The sequence below is a fragment of the Typopeltis vanoorti genome, chromosome 7 (assembly GCF_054136105.1).
Source record: "Typopeltis vanoorti isolate ZY-2024b chromosome 7, IOZ_Tvanoo_1.0, whole genome shotgun sequence".
Taxonomy (NCBI): Eukaryota; Metazoa; Arthropoda; class Arachnida; order Uropygi; family Thelyphonidae; genus Typopeltis; species Typopeltis vanoorti.
Genome location: NC_143555.1, coordinates 125,136,313 through 125,160,422, shown reverse-complemented (window position 1 = coordinate 125,160,422; position 24,110 = coordinate 125,136,313). Strand labels below are relative to the sequence as shown.

The window sequence follows — 24,110 nt, the reverse complement described above, 5'->3', positions numbered from 1 at the left end:
ACAACAAGAACAACACCAAAAAAAAAAACGTTTTCCGGCACCCATTAATATCTGTAAGTTGAAAAGACTGGAATGATAGTTTAATCATGAGTATCATTAGGTGTGTTATGCGCAGTCTCTACATTGTTGTGTAAACTCTGTCTGTGATTGCTGGCATAGGAGAGATCTTTAATGTTTCTTAATGTTTCACATATCAATTAATGACTTCCAGATGTTTTATGAAGGATCATTCCTTGATTTCTATTTAGCTTGCCTTTTGAGCGATGACCTCAGTGGGATCATGCTCCATTTCCAAATATGTGGAAGAGCCCAATAACACTGAGATGATCTTGATATCATAGTCTACACATGGTTATTACACTTAAAAACCAATGATCTAATCTCCAGTATTTTTGAATTTACAGAAGAACTTCAAAAACAACTGAAATCTGGAACACTCGATCAATCCAAGATTATATGGCATGCTTAAAGTTCATAAGAGAGACATCCTTCTTCTCTCTAAACAGTTATCTAACCTCCTCAAGTCATGCAAATTCTTATTTGAAAAATATGACTCATTTTGTAGATAAACATTCAAATTTCCCCACCAGATGTATCAGTTAGTGTAGATGTGGTTTTGTTGTTATCTATTGATGTCTGGAGGAAAGAATCAATAGATATACTCCAGACATCACACATCTCTTCCAACATTGTCTAAAATCTTCATTCTTCATTGGAAAGGAAAATTTTACTACTAAATGTATGGTTTTGCAATGGGCTCACCTCTGTTGCCTTCAATCACCAACTTATACGTGGAAATTTGAAGAATCAGCCATAGCTCAGGCAACCTTAAAACTGCATATATGGTGGAGATATGTGAATGGCATCTTTATCATCTGGAAACAAACCCACAAATACCGAGAAGATTTCATATATCTTCTGAATAATCAACATCTGAAAATAAAAGTCACATTAGAAGTAGAAAAAAATGGAAAATTACCATTTCTAGACATCCTTGTTAACAAAGACATTGCTAAAGAATTATCATTAGACGTCTATAGGAAAGAAACCCACACAGGCAGCTACCTACAAGCAAGCTCATTCCATCACCCTAAAAAAAATTAGATATTATCAAAACCTTGAAAAATACAGCTTTAAACATATCCAAAAATGCTGAAATTAAAAGAACGAAACTTCAAATTTTATTTAATTAGTTTCTCTAAAATACATACTCAATAAAAGGCACTAAAGAAACTTATTTTCTGATGAAAAATAGTCAAAATATTAAAAGCAGTCAACATCAGAACAGCCGTCAAACCAGTCAACACCTTATAAAGCTTTCTATGCTTCCCTATAAAGACAAAGTTCCTTTTTATAAATATCTCGGTATATACAAGATTCCTATTCTTGCTGAAAGATATACATCAGTCAGATCGGAGAAGTTTCGATATCTACAACAAAGAACATGTAGGCAACAAAAAACAGAAGGGAAGGAAAAAAAAGCAGACTTGTAGTGCATATTTTCAAAGAACATCACATGGTAAATTGGAAAGCATCCATCATGCCCCACTTAGAAGAAATTACTTCAACAAGATTGTTCAAGGAGTCCTCCCAGTTTGTTCACTCATAAGGCACACTAGATAGAAATCAAGAAATGAACCTTCATGACATCTGGAAGTCATTAATTGATATCTGTAACATTAACGACCTCTCCTATGCCATCAATCACAAAGTTTGCAACAATGTAGAGACTGCACATAATACACCTAATGATACTCGTGATTAAACTATCATTCCGGTTTTATCAACTTGTAGATATTAATGACTGTTAGTAAAATGCTTAATTTTTTGACGGTTTTTACTTAAGTTGAGCAACCTCCTGGTGATGCTGTTAGCCATATAGACAGTGGAACATGTAGAGGAAATACATGTAGTGTAAATAAAAAGAACACATAGATATTTATATGTTTCCTTTATTAACCAAATTGTATGTCTAAGTTAAAACCTGATAGTTATCATTCGAGTAAATCTCGAATGATAACTATCAGGAAAAAAAAAGAAAAAAAACAATATATATATATATATATATATATATATTTATATTTATTTATTTACCAGATATTTCAACCTCAAAAATAATAGATCATCTTCAGTGGCAGGTAGGCTAGTATTACAATGTGAGCTGCATGGTGGTATAAAGAATGATACAATGTGGGAAAAATATATATGAAAAAAAAAACAATATCTGTTTAAAATATGGCTTTCTCAGACTTAAAGATTTTCAAAAAATTTAAAGCGGCATCTGTAGACTAGTCATGTCCTGGACTAGAAGATTCTGTGGTCGATATCAGTCCTATGCTGCTTTCATCTACCACAAGCCTGCCTTCACTGGTTGCTACATACAGCAGCAGGCTGTGCACCATTCATCCCAGGAAATTAGAATTATAAAAACTTTGCGGCATCACACTCGTATCATATCAAATGCTCTAATCCACAGGCTCTTGAACTAGAACTACTGAACATCCAATGCATTATGCAAATGAATGGTTTCTCTCAACAGACTTTGACTAATGTAAGCCCTTTCAACAACCCTGAACCAGTACTGGAGAGTTCCAGTTCCATGTGATTCAGGTAATATGAAACCAATTTCAAGAATTTTCAAGAAATACACTACCTAGTGCCTACATTTTTTCCGACCAACAAACTCTTCACAAGGCTATCTTTTTTTTTCTAAAAATAAACAATCTTCTCTTACCTGGCATCTACGAAGTTCTCTGTGTGATTACCACTTCTATTTTGTACAGACTGGATGTTCTGTGTGAAGAAGGATTAACAGAATACCAGTGTTAGTATTACATCAGTAATAAGAAATCCAAGGAATCTAGTCTAGTACAGCATAGGATTGACACTAGACATAAAATCTTCTGATCTAGAATGCGCTTACTCCACTGATGCCACTTTAAATTTGAATGGGATGTTCTGAAGTCCTGCTGCAGTATCCTCATTTAAATGCCTCTCCTTCCCATAAATCTGTGAAAGTTTCATTCTTATAAGATATCAGATCAGTATATATATATATATATATATATATATATATAAAGTTGAAGCTGAAGTATGGTGGTATAAGAGTCTTACAGTGGCTGCACTGCATAGTTCAGAAAGCCTGGACAGAGGGACAAATTCCTGATGATTGGAGTAGAGCTCTCATAGTACCCATATATAAAAAGGGAAATAAAACTGAATGTGAGAATTACAGAGGTATTTCCCTACTGAGTGTTCCTGGCAAGATCTATGCAAGTATACTTGAGAAACGGTTGAGAAGAATTGTGGAAGAAAAGCTCGGTGAAGAACAAGCTGGATTCAGGCCAAACAGAGGCTGTCAGGATCAGATCTTCACTTTACGACAAATAGTCGAGAAAGCATGGGAATATAACAACGATCTGTATTTAAGCTTTGTCGTTCTGGAAAAGGCATACGACAAGGTGCCAGGAGAGAAGCTATTCAATACACTACAGTTATATGGTGTCAACAGAGCATTATATCAAGCAATATTTAGTCTTTATTTGAGTTGTAAGTGAGCAGTTAGAATTGAAGGAAGTACAGGAAGATGGTTTAATGTTAAATCTGGTGTGAGACAAGGATGTACATTATCCCCTCTGTTATTCATTATCTATATGGATCACATTATGAAGGAAAGTGGTATTAAACATGATATCAAAATTAGAGATGTTAATGTCAGCTCTTTGCTTTATGCGATTTCTCTCATATTCCATATGAATAAATTCATATGGAATATGAGAGAAATTAGCCGGAACACTAAATTAGCTGTATACAAGACAGTATTCAAACGAGTGTTAACTTATGGATTTGAGAGCTGGGTCAGAAGTAAAACACTTGACCAAAGACTAGAGACCGCAGATATGAGAGTCCTAAGAAAGATTATAGGCGTGAACAGATGGCATCAATGGCAATATCATATTAAAAACGAGGATATTAGGAAAGAACTTGACATTGTTGGCATCCAGGAATGCGTTAGCAGAGCTAATCTCAGGTGGTATGGTCACCTAAACAGAATGGGCGAGGAAAGATTAGCAAAACAAGTGTTCTCTGCCAGGTTGGCAGCAAAATGACCCAGAGGAAGACCAAGATATAGGTGGATTGATACGGTACAAAATGCCTTAGATGATAGAAATATAAGACCTGATAATGTTGGAGTCTTGACGAGTAACAGACTGATTTGGAGGAAAATTGTAGATAGGAAGTTAGTAATGATATAATTTTTTCATGTAGTACTATCATATCCTGTACACCCCTTGTGGGTACATGGCAGGAATTTGATGATGATGATGATATATATATATATATATATATATATATATATATATATATATATATAATTGATTATAATTAACAATCGATTATTTTGTATAATCGATTGTTAATGTTCTACCGTGTAATACTAGCCTACCTTCCACTGAAGGCAACTTATTGTTTTCAAGTTGCACTATGACAAATATTTTTTTTTTACTTTTATTTTTATTTCATTTATCCTTATGTCTATGTGTAGATAGTTCTCATAATAAAAATGAAGATATCCGAAATGTACTTGATATGATTAATATTTAAAATGCATAAGCAGAGTTAATTTATAATAGTATGTTTACTTAAAACAGAATTGGAAATAGATGGATTGTTGCAGACAGATGTTTCTATCTCTACATCTAAAATGATGTAGAGACAGCAACCAGATACCTAACTGCATTAAGCTTAAAAGGAGGTTGACTTCAGCCAAAGTGCTTTATATTTATTCCCTTATGGGAAAAAGTCATGTTGAGAGAACAAATCCATGAGGCCCTCAGAAATTTAGCAATTACCCAAAACAACATTTTACAACTAAAATTAGTTGTAAAACTATCAAGATATATAAATTCTGACATTTGAGGTATTCTAGAGAGGATCATAGATGACTTGCAAAGCACACGTTATGTGAAAACAAAGAAAAACTATTAGTGAAGTTCCAAAGACTAAAACAAAGCAACAGTCAATCCAGATGCCATGCCCAGAAGAGCAGCCAATCACAAACAAATGACGTAAGGAACAACCAACCACCAACGGACCATGGCCAAGTTATCAACACATCCATCTACAACCTTAATGATGGAGAACTCTTACTTCTGCAAAAAAGCTTAAACTATGCTATCACACCAAATCATAAACAAACTAGACTTCATATACCACATTAAAAGAGGTCTAAAATCCCTTCCCTCCAATATAGCCAATAAAATACAGATGGAAACATCCAACATACATTTGACAGCCCCAATTATCACTTAGCCAAGAAACTGGCATCTATCAATTATCACTTAGCCAAGAAACTGGGGGAATGACCTACCAACTCAAGGAGTTGGTAGGTCATTCCCCCTCCTACATAAAAAATACACAACACTTCAACAAAATTAAAAACACACATTCAACAATGAAGATCTATTAGTCAGCTTTGACATAACTGCCCTTTTCATTAATGTCCAGATCAGTGATACTATTCTTCTCATGCAGAACATTGCCCAATATCATGGCCCTTTTTGCCGACATACTTTGCTCTGAGTATTTCATGTGGCAAAATAATTTCTACCTGCAAAAAGACTACGGCTATGAGCGCTCTCCCTTCCCCACTTCCCAAGCTAACTTTTACATGAAAGACTTCGAACAACAAGCTATAGATTCTGCTAGCCTAAAACCCAAAAGTCTGGCTCGGATATGTTGATGATATTTTCAGCATTTGGTCCCATGGCTGCAAAACATTAAATACATTTCTAGGCCACCTGAACAAGCAACAGAAGCATATCCAATTTACCATTGAGATTAAAATCAATAATAACTCTCTTCCTTTTCTAGACACACACACCTATCACGTGTCTTCCCTCAGGTTGCCCTTCATTCATGGTCTAACTGCAAACCTACACGCACACAGACCAATACATACATAAAAATTCATACCATCATCCAGCACAAAAACTAGGTGTTATCAGCACCCTCAAACATAAAGCCCTAACAATTTGCTCCAGTGAGCAGGTGCTGAAGAAGGAATATGAAATTATTAGGCAAATGTTTATAAAAAAATGGCTACAACAAATAATAGCATTAAAAGCAAAAAAAAAAAATTACAAGAATGATGCCATACAATACATTAGGGGAATATCAAAAGAAATAGATGGAATACCACATAAATACAACATTAACCACACTACCGGCCAAGACGTCTATAGATGTCAAAGTTATAATGGATACGAAGTGCATATTAAAATTTTAATACCATTGATATTACATCGAAATATATGATGGATACGAAGTGTATGAGGATGCGTATTTGATCCATAATGGCCGGTAAAGTGGTTAAGGCAATCTTCAAACCTCCTGCAAAATTCAAAAGTAAGCTCAGCTCATCCAAAGATCCTCTTCTCTACTTTGCAAAATTCACTGCACCTGCAACCTGAAAGACGAAAACATAAATGCCACAGTAAATTCTTCTGCTATGGTAAAACAGTCCTGTCAAACTATACACTTTAAATATGTCACAGAATCAAATGGAAAAGCACAGGTCATAACACTGCACCAAAGGCCTGGTTTTGGTGCAGTGTAAGAGAAAAGAAGAGAAAACCACAAAAAAGTGCCCCGTGGGGGGGGGTTTCCTAACTCTTTTATACCAACCCCTACCGGTACTCTCTGTAACCTAAGTTGTTCACCTGTCACATTTTTATTTGTACACGTGGATTTCGCTTCCGTAGTGTCTTCTCCGAACAGCTTAGGTCTCCACGTGCCATATACACGTGAGACCGCTTCGGGCAACTTCTTAATCCGATGGTTTGCCCTTGTACTATGACTTTGTGTTCTCACTTTGTTACATGCAATTTATACAATTTATACAGCAATTCGTTGTGTATCAATCTTAACAAGTAATATAAAATTTACCAAACATCAATATCAAACATACAATCTAATAGAAATTCTTTTACACTGAAATACACACAATTTTTCTTCTTAATCACTGTATCCTATATTTGTCAAGATATATATAATATATACTAGGATGCAAGCATATCCTTTAAAGGTTTAACTTGTTAAATTGTAATTGAATAAATTCCTAATGAATTTTATTCATTCAAAATTCAACAGTTTAATATAGTTCTGCTATAAAACTTTTTTATTTTTATTTATTTAAATTTTTTTTATTATCTGTATATTATTATACTTATATAGAAAAAATATTTTGTTAATAAATTAATTTATATTTTTATGATTTTTTATTTATTTATTATTATTATTATTTTATTATTAGTTTATTCACCAGAGGTGTCAAATGAGGGTACACAATTAACAAAGCATTTAGATTTATCTTACTTTCATCTACAGGAATATCTTGTATAACGCGGTTTTGAACAACGCTGGTTTGGTCTAACGCATTTTTTATTATTACACTAACATTGTCAATACTGACCGGCGACTCCCGGGTGCCGCAAGTGACATTCGAGAGCCACGTTAGATTGGCTCTCACGTAGACACGTTCTTTCCCCATGGCATTTTATTATTTACGTTAATATTAGTATTTACTATTTTTTTATTATTTAAGTATGAGTGAAAAGAGACAAAACAAAGAAGACACTGTTGGAGTAACAAAAAAACGCAAGTGGTTGACAGAAAAGAAACATGAAATTATAAAATGTCATGAGAATGGTGCTTCGTTTGCTAAAATAGCATGTGAGAATTCAATGAATGAGTCATCTGTACGAACAATTATTCAGAGCAAAAAAAAAGATTAAACAACATGGAATGAGCACTGCTTCTTATATGTCAAAAGTGATCACGAGAAATCGATCTTCTACAATGGAAAATGTGGAACGCCTTCTAAGATCTGGATTGAAGATTGTAATCAGAAAAAGATTCCTTTGAGTCAAATGATAATCCAGGCAAAAGCAACAAGTCTATATGACAAAATAAAAGAAAATGAAAGTGAAAATGAAGGAGGTTCGACCAGTGAAACTTTTATAGCAAGTCGCGGGTGGTTCTACAATTTCAAAAAACGTATGGGACTCCATAACGTAAGAATCCAAGGTGAATGCGCAAGTGCTGACACTAAAACTGCAGAATTATTTCCCAATGAATTGAAGGAGCTTATTGAGGAGGAAGGCTACACAGATGATCAAATTTTTAATGCTGATGAGACTGGCTTGTTCTGGAAAAGAATGCCATTGCACACATTTCTAGCAATAAAGGGTATAAAGTGTCAAAAGACCGATTGACACTTTTACTAGGAGGTAATGCATCAGGTGATTTAAAATTGAAGCCACTGTTAGTGTACAGAACGGAAAACCCAAGAGCTCTTAAGGGCTTTACAAAGAACAATTGACCTGTTCATTGGCATTCGAATAAAAAAAGCGTGGGTGACTCATTCAATTTTCAAAGACTGGTTTAAAACTTGTTTTTTCCCTGGAGTTGAAAGCTATTGTAAAAAGAATGATATTCCTTTTAAAATTTTGCTTTTATTGGACATTGCACCAGGCCATCCAACTCTATTGACTGACTTAGATGAAAATGTCAAGATTCATTTTTTTCCTCCAAACACAACATCATCAATTCTGCAGCCGATGGATCATCTCCACTTTCAAGGCTTACTATTTAAGACAAACTTTTGCTCAAGCTATTAAAGCTGCAGCAGAAGAAGATTCTTGAACTTTGAGTGAATTTTGAAAGAAATTTAACATAAAAGATGCCATTTAAAATATTTATGAATCTTGGCAAGAGGTGACTCAAAGCAACATGAGAGCCGTATGGCATAATATCTTGCCGCATTGCTCAAAGGACTTTGTTGCCTTTGCAACACAGAAAGAGGAAATCTCAACAGAAATTGTGCAGATGGGCAAAGATCTTGGTTTTATAAATTTAGATTGTAACAATGTGAACGAATGTATTGATTCTCATTCAAATGATCTGGATGATGAAACCCTTTTGGAGTTGGAACAACAACGAGCCTATGAAGCAGAAGAAGACAAAGATGACCCCACTGATGTCATGGTTGAAGAATTTTCCTTTGCTGACCTTTCAACTTTTGTGAGAAAAATCGATGAAACTTCTGACTTTCTCATAAATGCCGACCCGAATTTGGAAAGAAGCATCAAAGTGAGACAAAGTCTCAATAATGCCATCAAATGCTACAGAGATCCAGTACTTGAAGAGACAAAGAAGACAAGGATGGTTCAACGAACACTAAAAGACTACTTTAGTAAAAAGTAAATTACTGTATGCTAAAATTGAAGCAATATTTGTTTTGTTTTCTACAACTTTTATATCAGTTTAAAAGAATTTTATTTGTTATTTAGTTAATAAAAATAACATTTTTATTATCCTAAATTTTTGTAATAAACAAATTAAATTGAAAACCTTTATAAATAGACCTCGAATAACGCGGACGCTTCTTGGAACCAATTAACCGCACTATACAAGGTATTCCTGTATTGTCATGTAGCTTTTGTCCTGTGCATATGTATGTTTTCCTGATGATGGCCTCAATACAGAGGTGTTATTTGCATAATTAGAAGTAAAGTTAAATTTAATTATTATTCCAACATTGTCACAAATGTGTAATTAGGAACTATAGTTCAAAAGTCAAGTTCCAAGTGATGTTTACTACAGGAGTAGATGATTTTGGCCACTGAACTTTTGAAGCCCTTGTAAACTAACAAAATGAAAATTAAGTTAAAAATTAACAGTGAAATTATTTATTATTATTGTTAATTAAGAATATAAATCTTAGGAAGCATTAAGAAACTATGAGGAATTTTTTTCTCTGTTTTATAGAATTAAGTTTTGTAGTTTTCTTTTTTCCCTCCTCCAGACTAGTTTTGGAATGCATTGATATATATACATATATATTATTATTATTATTACGGGCAACTCCAGGGAGTCATTAGACTCATCGAGGGAGGCTCCAAATCATATTCATCACAACTATTCGACATTCATACAGTATCTATCATATCTCGCCTTAAACTCATTCACTGTCACAGCATCCACCACAGACTCTGGCAGCGCATTCCACTCATTCACCACTCTAAAAGTAAAGAACCCAGCTCTAACACCTTTACTAATCACACTTTTGCCCAGTTTCCATGGATGTCCCCTAGTCCTCCCACAACCAGCCCTGTTCTCGAAAATATCTTCTGAATTAATTTTATAGAAACCCTTCAATAATTTGAATGTCTCAATCATATCTCCCCTCCTCTGCCTATCAACCAATTTTTGCAACCCACAAATCCTCAACCTGTTTTCATAAGGTTCATTCCACAGACTTGCTATCATCTTGGTCACTCGCCTCTGAATCCTCTCCACCTCCTCCCCATCAAGAAGAAATCTAGGTGACCAAATCTGGGCACAGTAGTCGAGATGGGGTCTTATCAAGGCTCAATACAGAGGAACAATAACTTGCTTGTCTCTGTTTGTCAACATATTCTTCAGCAACCAAGTGATTTGATGAGCTGATTTGGCTACTTTTGCAATGTGCCCCCTAAACTTCAACTCCTTATCCACCAACACTCCTAAATCTCATGCCTCATCAATTTCCTGGAGTACAGTTCCACCAATGTAGTAAACTGTTGCTAATCTTTTCACCCAAAATGTATAACCTTACATTTTGCCACATTAAATTGACATCCATTCTCCTTAGCCCAGACCTCCAATCTATCCAAATCATCTTGCAAAATTTTAACGTCATCTGCATTCACTATTGCTCTACCCAACTTTGCATCATCTGCAAACAAATGAACTGTTCCTCTCAGATCCGTTCCTATATCATTAATGAACAAATTAAACAGCAGTGGTCCAAGAACAGATCCTTGTGGCACACCACTAGTCACAGGCCGTCTTGTGGACTCTACTCCTGAATAAACCACTCTCTGATATCTCTCTGTCAACCACCCTCCTATCCATCTCACCACCCCTATATCCATCCCCATATGCTGCAATTTACTGATTAGAATTCCATGTGGTATCCTGTCAAAGGCTTTAGCAAGGTCCAGTAGAATCACTGTAAACCCATTACCCTTATCCATTTCAGCCGTCACTATGTTATAATACGTGAGCAAGTTACTGAGGCATGACCTACCCTTCACAAAACCATGCTGTCCCCGATACAGTATCCCATTTTCTTCTATCCAATCTTGTATTTCCCTCTTGACTATTTTCTCCAAGACCTTGATAATGATTCCTGTTATGCTGATTGGCCGGTAATTTTCAACAGCAGCCTTGGAACCACCTTTATGCAGTGGAACTATTTCCCCTCTTTCCACCCCCTTGAGACTGACCCAGACCTGAGGCTCAAATTAAACAAAATGGTCAAGGGTACTGATGATTCTTTAGCTGCTTCACGTACGACACGAGCTGGTGTACCATCCAATCCCAAAGATGTATTGACATTGAGGTTCTGTAGTAGACTAGTTACCTCTACTTCATTCATCACAATTCCAGTATAAGCTGTTGGTTCTTCCATTCCTGCAATGTCACCACCTGGATGATATACTCTTGCAAAGTGCACGCTCAGTAATTCCACTATATCGACTGATTCAGTTACCTCCCTACCTTCAGCATTTTTTAAGATCGCTCTACCATGAACATTTTTCCTTTTACTTGCAACATATTGAAAAAACTGTTTGGGATTCTCTTTAGCCTGCATGGCCAATTTTCTTTCATAATCTACATTTGCTTTTCTTACCACCCTTGTTACCATCCTGGCCTGAGCTTTATACTGTTCCTGCACCTGCTGGTCACCTTTCTCCTTAAATTCCCTCCACAATTGTTTCTTTTTTTGCAGCTCAAGCTTAATAGTGTTATTCATCCATTTAACCCCTACTTGATTTATTATTCGGACTCTTGGTATACAGTCAACCATTGCCTCCTGCAAACACTTCTTAACCACCTCCCATGCACTATCAACATCCAGCCTTTGCAGTTTTACATGCCATGGCACTGAGCCAAGCACACACACCTAAGCTTGTCATACTTACCAGCCCGGTAATTCCGCATGTACCCTATCTTAATTGTAAATTCCACTCCTTTAGCCACCTCCCAAGTCATGACCTTACGGTCACTCTCACCAATTGGTGGCAACATGGTCATGTTCGTTACTGCCACGTTCTCAGTTGCAATTACTAGGTCAAGCACTCTCTGTCCCCTGGTATTTTCCACTACATGCTGCCGCAGATAGTTGTCCCTTAATAACCGCATAAAATCCAATTCCTTCCTCCCATGTGCCCTCTCCTCTTTCCAGTGAATGTTACCATAATTGAAATCACCCATAATAATTACCCTCCTTCCACTCATTTCTTCTATTTGCCTATGCATACTATCCTCGCCATCTATTCCATCACCTGGTCTATAGCAGCACCCAATTGTATATTTTGTTCTGCTAGATTCTATCTCACACCAAACAGCCTCAAATGTGCTCTTTTCTATATCCTGCAGTTCAACTTCTATACTCCTTGGCTGCAACTCATCAGCTATCATCAATAACACTCCCCCCCCCTTTTTATTCACCCTGTCACTCCTGAACATGCTATACCCGTCGCATTCAATCCCACTAGCTTTATCATCTTCTGTCAGCCATGTTTCACTAATACCAACAACCTGTGGCCTGGAAGTGCCAATCAAGGCCAAAAACTTTTCCTTCTTGTTCCTAATACTCCTGGCATTAGTGTACATGAATTGCAGAAGCCCATTTGTCCCACCCCTACTTTGATGCCTTATACTAACTATCCCATTCTGATGTGTTGTCCTTCGTACTCGCTTGGGCATAATATACTCATTCATACACTCAACTACCTCCCTAAAGTCTGCATATCTACTCTCCCCCCCTTAATAAATCTAGTTTCCCTGAGTCTGTACATCCACTTCCACATCATTTATCAACACTTTTTCAAGCCTCCGTACACCAACTCCATTCAAATGTAACCAATCCATCTTATATAAGCTTATATAAGTCCTTTCGCCCATCGAACTCATTCCACACATCCACAAATTCCACACCACTCTCCATGCATAACCCACGCATAAAGTCATTGGCAATTATGTCCCTCCTTCTAAACACTTCACTGTCATACTGCGGTAAAATACTCACCATCCTAACTCTCTCACTCTTCTCTTTTGCTACCTCAAGTAATTCCCTCACATCCTCTGTCATTTCCATTTTGTCCTCTTTCAAATCATTTGTTCCTGCCACGATTATCATCTCTTTCACCCTCTGTTTTTGCACTCGAATAGATTCGCCGACATCCTTTATGTTCGCACCCAGCTGGTACGACTTCGTTAAACTCTCAACTATCACACCTCTTAATAGCAAATCCCCATACAGCACTCGCTCCTTCGTTTTATTGACGTTTACGAACATTCTATTATTTGTCGTCACAGACTTTCGCCGGTTATTATTCAGTATGTTCAGCACACATTTTTCCATATGCTCCGGTTGCCTTTTTGCTCTGTGTATCGCTCCATTCAAATGCGCAATTTCACTACTCGCATTTATCTCACCATTTTCATTATCAATCAAATCATCCATTCGTTCTGTATTTCTACCTTCATTTACACTTTCGACGATGCTCTCAAACCTATCTGGCACTACCATGCAATTCTCTATCACACCGCCATTTTCTACATTCTGACTATCGTTAACGATATCACTCTCGCCACCCAAAACATGCTTGAGATCCTCATTCTCCTTACACTTTCTGCACATATTAATTCCACTATCGCCCTCTAACTAGACTCCCACCGCTCTTCGCAAAGCATACATCTCACAGACAGCACATTGCACAAATTTGTTTACATCAAAACTCTTAAACAAATATGGCGACCTATCTTATCTTAAAAATAATACTTAAAATAACAGAAAACACACAAAAATTGCACAGACACACCAAGAAGCAAAAAGCAAACAATACTACTTAAAATTCTAGTAAAATTGCCAATGTTAACACAAAATACTACTAATCTTTTCAGGAGCTCTCGACAAGCCGACGATCAAATCAGTGCGACACCAAGCGGATGTATATAATATATATACCTTTAAAATAATACAATTTTTTACTTTTATGTCAGTAACTTTATTTTATAGAACCAATGAAAGCATGCACTTGTTAAAAGTGCTCTTTATATCTCTGATTATAATCTTATATTCTTATTAAGTCACATTTTTGTTGGTTTTATATTTTCATCCATTGAAATTTTCTTTTTTCCCCTCTTCCAGACTTTAGTTTTGGAATGTATTGATATACGTAAGCATCAAATATTAGTAGCAAATGTTCATCTCTGTTTTGATCCAGATGCTGCTCATATTAGGTTACTTCAGACGGCTATGTGTTTATGGTACTTAGAAGAATTACTGCTGAAGTGGAAGCAGCAGGCAAGTTTTTCATATAATTTGATATGCATTACCGTTTAAACCTATCTTAGAATCTGTCTTATCCTATCTTCTTTCAATATCTATTGATATGTCAAAAGAAGTCGAACAAAATTGACTGCATATAATGTTCAGAATTATACTATAGTCAACTTGTACCATAATGAACACTGTTGTAGCAAATATTTACATAGTAATATTTTAATCTTGCTGTTTGATGATTCACTGTGAAATCATCAGGCAACTGAAGCTGCATAATTTTTAATTTTGATGAAAGTCAGTTATTTTGTCACCCTTAGATCAGTGTTTCTCAAACTTCAGATATCCTTGTACCCCTTCTTAAATTTTCATTATTACCAAGTATCTCCTCATTAAAATAATAATAATAAATAAATAAAGTATATTTCAGTGTAAATGTCTATTTTATTTGAATTTATATGTTCATGTAAACAAAAAATATGATTTATTTTTAATAGACCAAAATTTGGAATAGGTTCCTCTTCATTTCCTGTCCATGAAAATCCACATTTCAAGTAATTCATATCATACTTACGAAGATTATTCATCTTCTTCTTAGTTGGTTCTCTAGAGATGTCAGACGACACGCCCTTATCAATTTCATTTGATCCAGATGCAATATCAACATTTTCTTGTTGCTTACAGCTGCTTGTATTTGCTATATTGCTCTCTTTTGTGGGTTTTATAAATCCAATCTTTAACCAATGATCCATACTTAAAATTTTAAAGCTAAAAAAATTACCGTATTTACTCGAATATAACTCGCACATTTTTTCCCAAAATTAAAGTTAAAAAATCGTGGTGCCGAGATATATGCAGGGATTTTCGGAAACTGAAGTTTTCAGAAAAAATACTGAAAATGGTGTGACTAACCAAGAAGCTCCTACTCGCTATCGCTACTTTTGGCATGGGAAAACAGTTTCCTTATGTGCATCATCAAAGTCATATACCCAAATAGCAGCATCTTCTTTCCCATTATTTCAAGCAAAAATTACCAGTAATTTACAAGACTTGAGATACGTAGAATAGCTATGAAGAAGTGCATATGATTGGTGCAGTATTAACAAAAGATCACGCGAACCAAAGACAAATTAGCATTTCAACAGTTGAGTTGAAATGCTAATTCCCTTCAACCAAATTCCATAATATCTGAAACACATTCACTATATATTTCTTAGTTCTAACATGTTCACGATGGGGTGGTGGCAAGCTAAACCATATGTTTCGCTGGCAACATAGTTTATACAGCAGTTTCTGTTGGAGGAGAGATGTGATTCATTAGTTAGTGCTGTTTTTATCACAGTTGTCTCTAATTGCACTATTTGTTGAGAAATATAATGATTCCATGCGTTAATGATGCATATAGCCGAAAATTGCCACATACCCCCTGAAGACCTTTCACGTATCCCTGGGGGTACACATACCACACTTTGAGAAACACTGCCTTAGATGAAAGAATTTTCCCCCCCCTCCTGACATCCTATTAATTATTGCAACCATTTTTATTTAGGAGATCCACAGAATTTTCACAATTTCAGATGGTCCAATTTCTGTTTTATTGTGATTTTAATGCTTGAAACGTGTGCTTTTTGATCATTTATTTGAATTTATAGAAAAACGTTTTTTTTTTTTTTTTTAATTTTTTTATTTCAAGATAATGGCCACCTGCTTTAGGTGTTCAGTACTCTTTTTCTCCCAATTTATATTCTACCCTATTATAGTCCCCAGATTGAATCCGTGTTTTATGTATAATTGTAGTAGTGGAATTTGATTGTATTGGGAAAAAATTGTCTCAAAATTTGCAAAAAATTAAAATAAGCTGACAAGTCCAAAAAAGTTATGTAGAGGACCAAATAAAAATTTGAAAGTTTTATGAGAGATACTCTTTATACTTTAAAGCAAACTTTGTCCTATTCACCTATTTTCATACCTACAGCCTTTTAAAATGAAGAAACCTCATAATTTTTTAGAACCTATTGAATTGTGTGAAGCAAGCAGATTACATGTTATGAGTTGTTACATGTCACCAGCATTAATGTAAAAGTAGAATAAAACATTTTCAAAAATACAATTTTTGAAAATATTTTATTTTCAAAAATGAAAATAAAATCACAGATTTGAATCCTCTTGTGGGTATAGATGTTGTAATTATCTTTAGGTAGGAGATGAAATTATTGCCTCGTGTGAGACCACTGCCCTGCTTATTGGAGTGGCTTGAAAAAGTTCTAGGTTTGGTCTGTATAAGCAGGGTTTCTGAATTATCTAAAAAATAAATAAAACATAAACAAGAAAAAAATTAAATGAATAAAAATAGGGGAAAAAAAAATCATTAGCCCATCCACAGGTTTACAGAAATATTGGAATCTTGATAGATGACAGATTAATTAGAGCCTCCTTAACTCAGTCAGTATAGACAAAGCCCTTTAGTCGGAAAGACCTGGGTTCGATTCCTGACTGTGATGTGAGGAACCTTAGGAGGGCTCAACCAGTCCTTACAGACAGTGGTGGAAAGGGGGCCCACATGAATAAATAAATAAATAAACAGATTAATTTGGAGGAAAATTGTTGATAGGAAGTTAGTAATGATGTATGTTTTTTGTGTTATACTATTAATATCCTGTACATCCCTTGAGGAGATGTGTTAGGAGTTTGATGATGATATTTTACTTTTCACCACAATGACAAGTTCACATTGTTCAGTTGATCCCACTGGTTATAGTTAATTGCAGTCAACATCTCATCACAAATTTCTGTGATGAGGATGAGATGACATTCCTGACATTGCAAAAGCATTGTTTTCTTTCAAGTCATCACATTCATCTTAATAAAAGATTTGTAAGAACTTTAATACTCGTAGCTTCCAGCATTGGTTTCACTTTTTTGATGTATTGAGAACACACACAGAGTGCTACTAGCACCAGTTAACAGGCAGTTTTTGTTTCAGTGTCAAATTTAGAAAAATCTTTCCTTGTGTGTATTTTTTTTTTTTTCACTTTATATACTTTTTTCAAATTGAAGAGTACCAGATGTTTTTGCCCATTGATGTTACTTCACTTAGAAATTTTATATTAATACAATCTTTGGCTCCAAGCATAACTCTACTTACTTTATCCCTTAAAGAGAAGTCTACCTCCTACTTAATGATATCATCGCCTAACCTATTTTTACTTCTTTTTTTTTTTTTTCTCAACACTTGGTAGTACTCCATATTTCTGTCTTAATGCTTTAGCATTTCTAAGTACAGTTGACCCTTGAAGAACACAAGTTTGAACTGCACAGTACTACTTATATGCATTTTTTTTAAAATAAATATATTGGAAATTTTTTTAGTGATTTGCAGCAATTTTAAAAACTTGCAGACGAACTGTGTATCCTAGAAATATCGAAAATATGAAAAAAAAAAGTTAGATTTGTCATGATTGCATAAAATATATGTAAAATATACTGGTCTATTTTATCATTTACTACCATAAAGTATACAGAAATCGATTATAAAAAGTTAAAATTTATCAAACTTACAGACTGTCCATACATGGCCATTTGCAGTCGAGAGAAATGTAAACAAATGTAAAGATGCAGTATTAAATCATAACTGTATAAAATTAACTGTTATTAATTAGTTAGTTAAATTAATTAGCATTAAATAAAAATTTTATAACGATTCATTCATTAGTGCAGGGTTTCCCAAATTGTGTTGTGTGGAAAGTGATTAATCTGTGTTGCAGAAGTCAGTGACCAAGTCGCATATTTTTAAACATGGAAATATTCATAAATTATCATTAATTTTCACACATCGAAATCTTTCAATATTCGGAAAAGGGAATACCGCTCTTTATGACCGGTCATGAAAATTGCATGCAAGCCGGTTACACCAATGGGCATATCCTCTGTTCTCAAAACTGAACGAAATAACATCTGTGTCGCAAATGTTAGTGAACAATTAGCAAGGAAGCATAAAGAAAATTTTTCCACTGAAACTGAAGATCAAGTTAGTCTGTATTCTCAAATCTAGTAATACTAAATACTTTCTTGGCAGTTCGTATTGTAGGGGGACAAGTGCTTGTTTTGAAACCGCAGTGCTGTGATTTTTTAAAAGTAATAGGCCTACAGATTTAAATTTTAATATGAATAAGAGACAAGGGCCTTTGTCTCTTATTCATATTAATTTTTTGGTGTTAAGAAACCTTTTATTGAAGGTGTTTGTGACACAACAGATAGTGATTCATCCACCTCCAGCCTACAAAGCAATCTGCAGGATGTAACAAAAGGAGGGAAAAACTACCAGCACACAGGAGAAAAAGTCTGCATTCACTCGTAGGTACTTATAATAATATTATAAATTTTTGCTGATCAGAATGGGATATATCAATGAAAATCAACACAAATTAATTTAATGATGTTGGCCTGAGGAAACTACAATATGCTACAAGATTTCATTAGTCCAGTGATTGATAACTGATTTAAATGTAATTTTATATTTGTCAACATGTCACACCGTATGCATAAGTGTACTAATACTCTTTATGATTATGCCATAATTAATTATTAATACATTACAAAATAATCAAGATGTTCCGTGAAAATTTCAGGATTTGTGAAGTGTTCCACCGTAGGAAAAATCTAGGAAATGCTGCATTAGTGTATTGGCTAGACTACTGCGAAGCAATCATATCGATTACACTAGGCTACCATAAAGCAATCATATTGCTGCTGCTTCATGATCGATGCATGAATTGTTATACCTGTAAATAAATATGAATTTCTTTTTCGCATTATCTTTTCATTTTTGATGTCTAGTGTTAGTAATATGTATAACATCTACAGTGTTTTGTATCTATTAAGACAATATTGGTGTAAGCACTGACAGACGTATGATTCATCTTGTAAACAGATGACATAAACTTACCATATCAATAAATATAGTACAGTACTGTAAATGTATTTTCTCTTCCATGTTATTTTCTTCATAATATTTTCTTTTTTCTAGCTTACTTTATTATAAGAATATAGGATATATACACATATACATACATGCAAAATATATGCTAATCGACTGTTTATGTTATCTGTAAGGCTTCTATTAGTAGCTAAGTTTTTGGGGAGTCAAAAGTTATACATGGATTTTCGAACAATAGGGGCAGTCGGCGCCCCTAACCCCCACGTTATTCAAAGGTCATCTGTATTCACTACATTTTAATTTGGCTCTGATTTTGTAGTGGTCCAGCTTTTTTGAGACAAGGTTTAAAATTAAACCTTGTCTCAAAAAGACCTTGTCTCACGGTGTCTTAAACCTTGTCTCACGGGGTGCTTAAGGGTCAAAGCTGTATAACTGAGAGGAGAATTCCACATAGCCTTTAAAGGAATGCGGAGAACCGACCAGGGCTTCACCTAATGTCCAATCCTCACCTTCTAGTGGTGCACCCTGTTGGGTATCTACTTTGATACTGAACGAACGAGGATGGGCTGGCAATTTGGGATTTAGCCGACCAAATTGTATTCTTATTGGTTAAACCAAAATAAAAAATGATGGTATAACATGACAAAATTTCATGCCGGCTGGGGCGTCGCCCAGTTAAACAAGGCCCCCGTTGTTTTCGCCAGGGAACCAGGGCGAACAGCGGAAAGTCAGCTACTGGAACAAATCTGAAAACAAACCCCAACTCAACATCGCCAGAGTTAAAGATCGGTACTATCAACGTAAGAAGCCTGATTGGCAAAGAAATGAAGCTAGCTGAGGAATTAGATAAGTACCAGATCGACATAATAGGGGTGACTGAAACAAAAAAGACCAAAACTGGTGAGATCTTTCTAAGCAATAAATACTAAATGTTATATTCAGGCAATGACAATCAAGGAAAAGAAGGAGTAGCCATAGCATTCAACACAAAATACGAGGCTAATCTTCTTGAATGGCAGTCAATCTCAAGTAGAGTAATGTGCGCAAATATGAGAATGGGGAACTGGACAATGAGACTTATTTGTGCCTATGGTCCCACAGAAGGTTCTACTAAGGTAGAAGTGGAGGAATTTTTTGAGGCTTTAGAAAAAGCAACTGACACAATGAAAAAGGAAAAGTTGGTCCTTGTTGGGGATCTAAATAGCAGAGTAGGAAATGATTGTCAGACATACAAAAATAATTTGGGAAAATTTGGAGAAAAGAGCAAAGCTAATAATAATGGCAAATATCTGTTGGATTTCTGCTCAGGACATGGACTGGTTATTACTAACACCATGTTCCAACATAAAAATGTGCACAAATTCACATGGAGAGAAGAGGCTAGGAATAAGAAAAGTCTCATTGACTTTGTTATTGTTGATAGTGATATTTTCTCCCTGGTGCAGGACACCAGAGTATACAGAGGATTTGAAATTGGAAGTGATCACTATTTAGTCTTGAGCAGGATAAAATTGAATTTCATATTGAAAAGAATAACATGTAAGAAAGTTTTAAAGCGAATAAAAGTTGAGCAGCTCTCAGATGTGAACTGTAGACTAAAATATAGAAAGATTATTGAAAAGAAAATGAAAGAGTTTGAGAACAGGAATCAAACCTTGGAGATTCAGTGGCAAACTCTGAAGAAAACATTGATTGATTCTGCCAGAGAGGCATGTGGTGAGGTTGTGTGCAAGGATAAAAAAATCAGAACTCCCTGGTGGACACAGGAAGTTAAAGAGGCAGTGAAGGAAAAGAACAAAGCATATCAAAAGTTCCTGGCAAATAAGTCAGCTTTTACTCTTACGGAATACAGAGACAAATGTAAGAAAGCTAAACAGTGTGTAAAACTAGCTAAACAAAAGTCATGGGAGGACTTTGGCAAGAATATAGAAAATAAATATTAAGAAGGTGGCAAAATATTCTGGAGGTTGTTGAAGAAGCTTAGAAATGGAGGAAAGAGTTCTGTAAAAGGAATTAGAGATGATAAAGGTGACATGAAAACAGGAGAATAAGATATCCTTGAAGTATGGAGTAATTACTTTGAAAAACTGCTAAATAAAACAAGCAGTGATGACAGCACAGTGATAAAAAAACACTGACCGGGCATGCAGTCAGGAATACATAACCATACTTGAAGTAGAAAAAGCCATCAAAGGCTTGAAATGTGGAAAGGTAGCAGGAGTAGATGATATTCGACCAGAAATGCTGAAGTATGGTGGTATAAGAGTCTTACAGTGGCTGCACTGCATAGTTCAGAAAGCATGGACAGAGGGACAAATTCCCGATGATTGGAGTAGAGCTCTCATAGTACCCATATATAAAAAGGGAAATAAAACTGAATGTGAGAATTACAGAGGTATTTCCCTACTGAGTGTTCCTGGCAAGATCTATGCAAGTATACTTGAGAAACGGTTGAGAAGAATTGTGGAAGAAAAGCTTGGTGAAGAACAAGCTGGATTCAGGCCAAATAGAGGCTGTCAAGATCAGATCTTCACTTTACGACAAATAGTCGAGAAAGCATGGGAATGTAACAAAGATCTGTATTTAAGTTTTGTCGATTTGGAAAAGGCATATGACAAGGTGCCAAGAGAGAAGCTATTCAATACGCTGCAGTTATATGGTGTCAATGGGGCATTATATCAAGCAATACTTAGTCTTTATTTGAGTTGTAAGTGAGCAGTTAGAATTGAAGGAAGTACAGGAAGATGGTTTAATGTTAAATCTGGTGTGAGACAAGGATGTACATTATCCCCTCTGTTATTCATTATCTATATGGATCACATTATGAAGGAATGTGGTATTAAACCTGATATCAAAATTTGACTTTATGCGGATGATGTTATACTTCTAAATAAATCCGCTACAAGTCTGCAAGATTCTCTGACTAAATTGAATAGCTGTTGTAATAGATATGGTATGAAGGTCAGCAATAAAAAGACAAAGACAATGAAAATAGGGAGAATCATTGAAAATGTCAACTGTGTTGTGAATGGAGAACCAGTGGAACAAGTAAAACATTTCAGCTACTTAGGCACGATTTTTACTGAAGATGGTAAATTAAATATAGAAATAGACAACAGAATCAGCAAAGCTGGTATGGTGGGAAGTCAATTGAATAAATTCATATGGAATAAGAAATTAGTCAGAACACTAAATTAGCTGTATACAAGACAGTGTTCAAACCAGTTTTAACTTATGGATCTGAGAGCTGGGTAAGAAGTAAAACACTTGGCCAAAGACTAGAGACCGCAGATATGAGAGTCCTGAGAAAGATTAGAGGCATGAACAGATGGCATCAATGGCAATATCATATTAAAAATGAGGATATTAGGAAAGAACTTGACATTGTCAGCATCCAGGAATGCATTAGCAGAGCTAATCTCAGGTGGTATGGTCACTTAAATAGAATGGGAGAGGAAAGATTAGTAAAACAAGTGTTCTCTGCCAGGTTGGCAGGAAAACGACCCAGAGGAAGACCAAGATATAGGTGGATTGATACGGTACAAAGTGCCTTAGACGATAGAAATATAAGATCTGATAATGTTGGAGTCTTGACAAGTAACAGACTGATTTGGAGGAAAATTGTAGATAGGAAGTTAGTAATGATGTAATATTTTCATGTAGTACTGTCATATCCTGTACACCCCTTGAGGGTACATGGCAGGAATTTGATGATGATGATGAGGAGGTTTAAAATTTTTTTGCTTTTCATCAAATGAACTGAAGACAAGGAATTGGATTTTCTTCTGATCTTATTTGATAGTTTTTCAACTGCTTACTCTATGATTTTTTTTTTCTTTTAGAAAAAATAATTTCTCTAGCAAAAGGGAGATTCATCCTGATTTTTGAACTTATTCTATATCAAAGACCTTGTTATAATACGTTACTTCTTTATCATCCAATTTTTATTTAAATTTTCAAAGCGATGAGTATAATTTCTAGCAGTTCATTTTTCTCATGTTCATTTTTTCATGTAGTTCCAGAGTAATTCCTCTTAATGAATTTGAAATAGCTTTTTCATTTGTGCATCTGTGTGTCTATACAGTTTGCAAATGGATCGCAACATTTAGTACCATATAAATGAAAGCAAATTTTTACATATTTCTTATATTTATATATACAGAAAACCTCATTTAATACAAAATCGATATGCGTGATAATCAGTTAGCGCGATTGAGCGAAATGATACCATTTCCTGCTTTAAGTGAGTGATTAATCAATTAACGTGTTTTTTTTTATGTTACGTGAAATTTTTGTTTCCAATCTGCAGCAAGTGGAAAAGCTGGAGGTCATTAAGAGACATTGGCACTAGTAATACAATGATTGTGCGAGACTTGTGATACGGCGAGTCTACAGTTTGGACTATATTAAATAAGCGCAAAGAATACAAAGAACAAGGAAAAGTTGCTAATGTTTCTTTATGCATGCAGATTACCCGAAACAGAAGCATTTAATGATCAAGATGGACCATCTTCTATTATTCTGGATTGAGGATTATAACCAAAAAAGAATACCTCTTAGTACAGGGAATATTCAGGCAAAAGCTCTCAGTATTTTTACCTCATTGAAAGCGACCAAATTTCAAGAGGAACGTGAAAGCTTTACTGCAAGTTTAGTATAGTTTGACCATTTTAAAACTCGAACGACTGCATGACATAAGAAATAACTGGGGAATCTGCTAGTGCAGATAAAGATTCTGAGGCCAAGTTTCCTGAAGAATTGCAGAGGATAATTCAG

At 35.2% G+C, this 24,110-nt stretch overlaps 1 protein-coding gene across 2 annotated transcripts in view; it reads left to right on the top strand.

Annotated features, from left to right (window-relative positions):
- The window catches only part of LOC150105035 (2',5'-phosphodiesterase 12-like), a 90,628-nt gene that overhangs the window by 57,856 nt on the left and 8,662 nt on the right, over window positions 1–24,110 (top strand). For both annotated transcript variants that reach the window (XM_090396109.1, XM_090396110.1), the window contains one exon: window positions 14,267–14,422. In XM_090396109.1, the coding sequence (XP_090252235.1) occupies window positions 14,267–14,422 (156 nt within the window). The remainder of the gene's footprint in view (window positions 1–14,266; window positions 14,423–24,110) is intronic.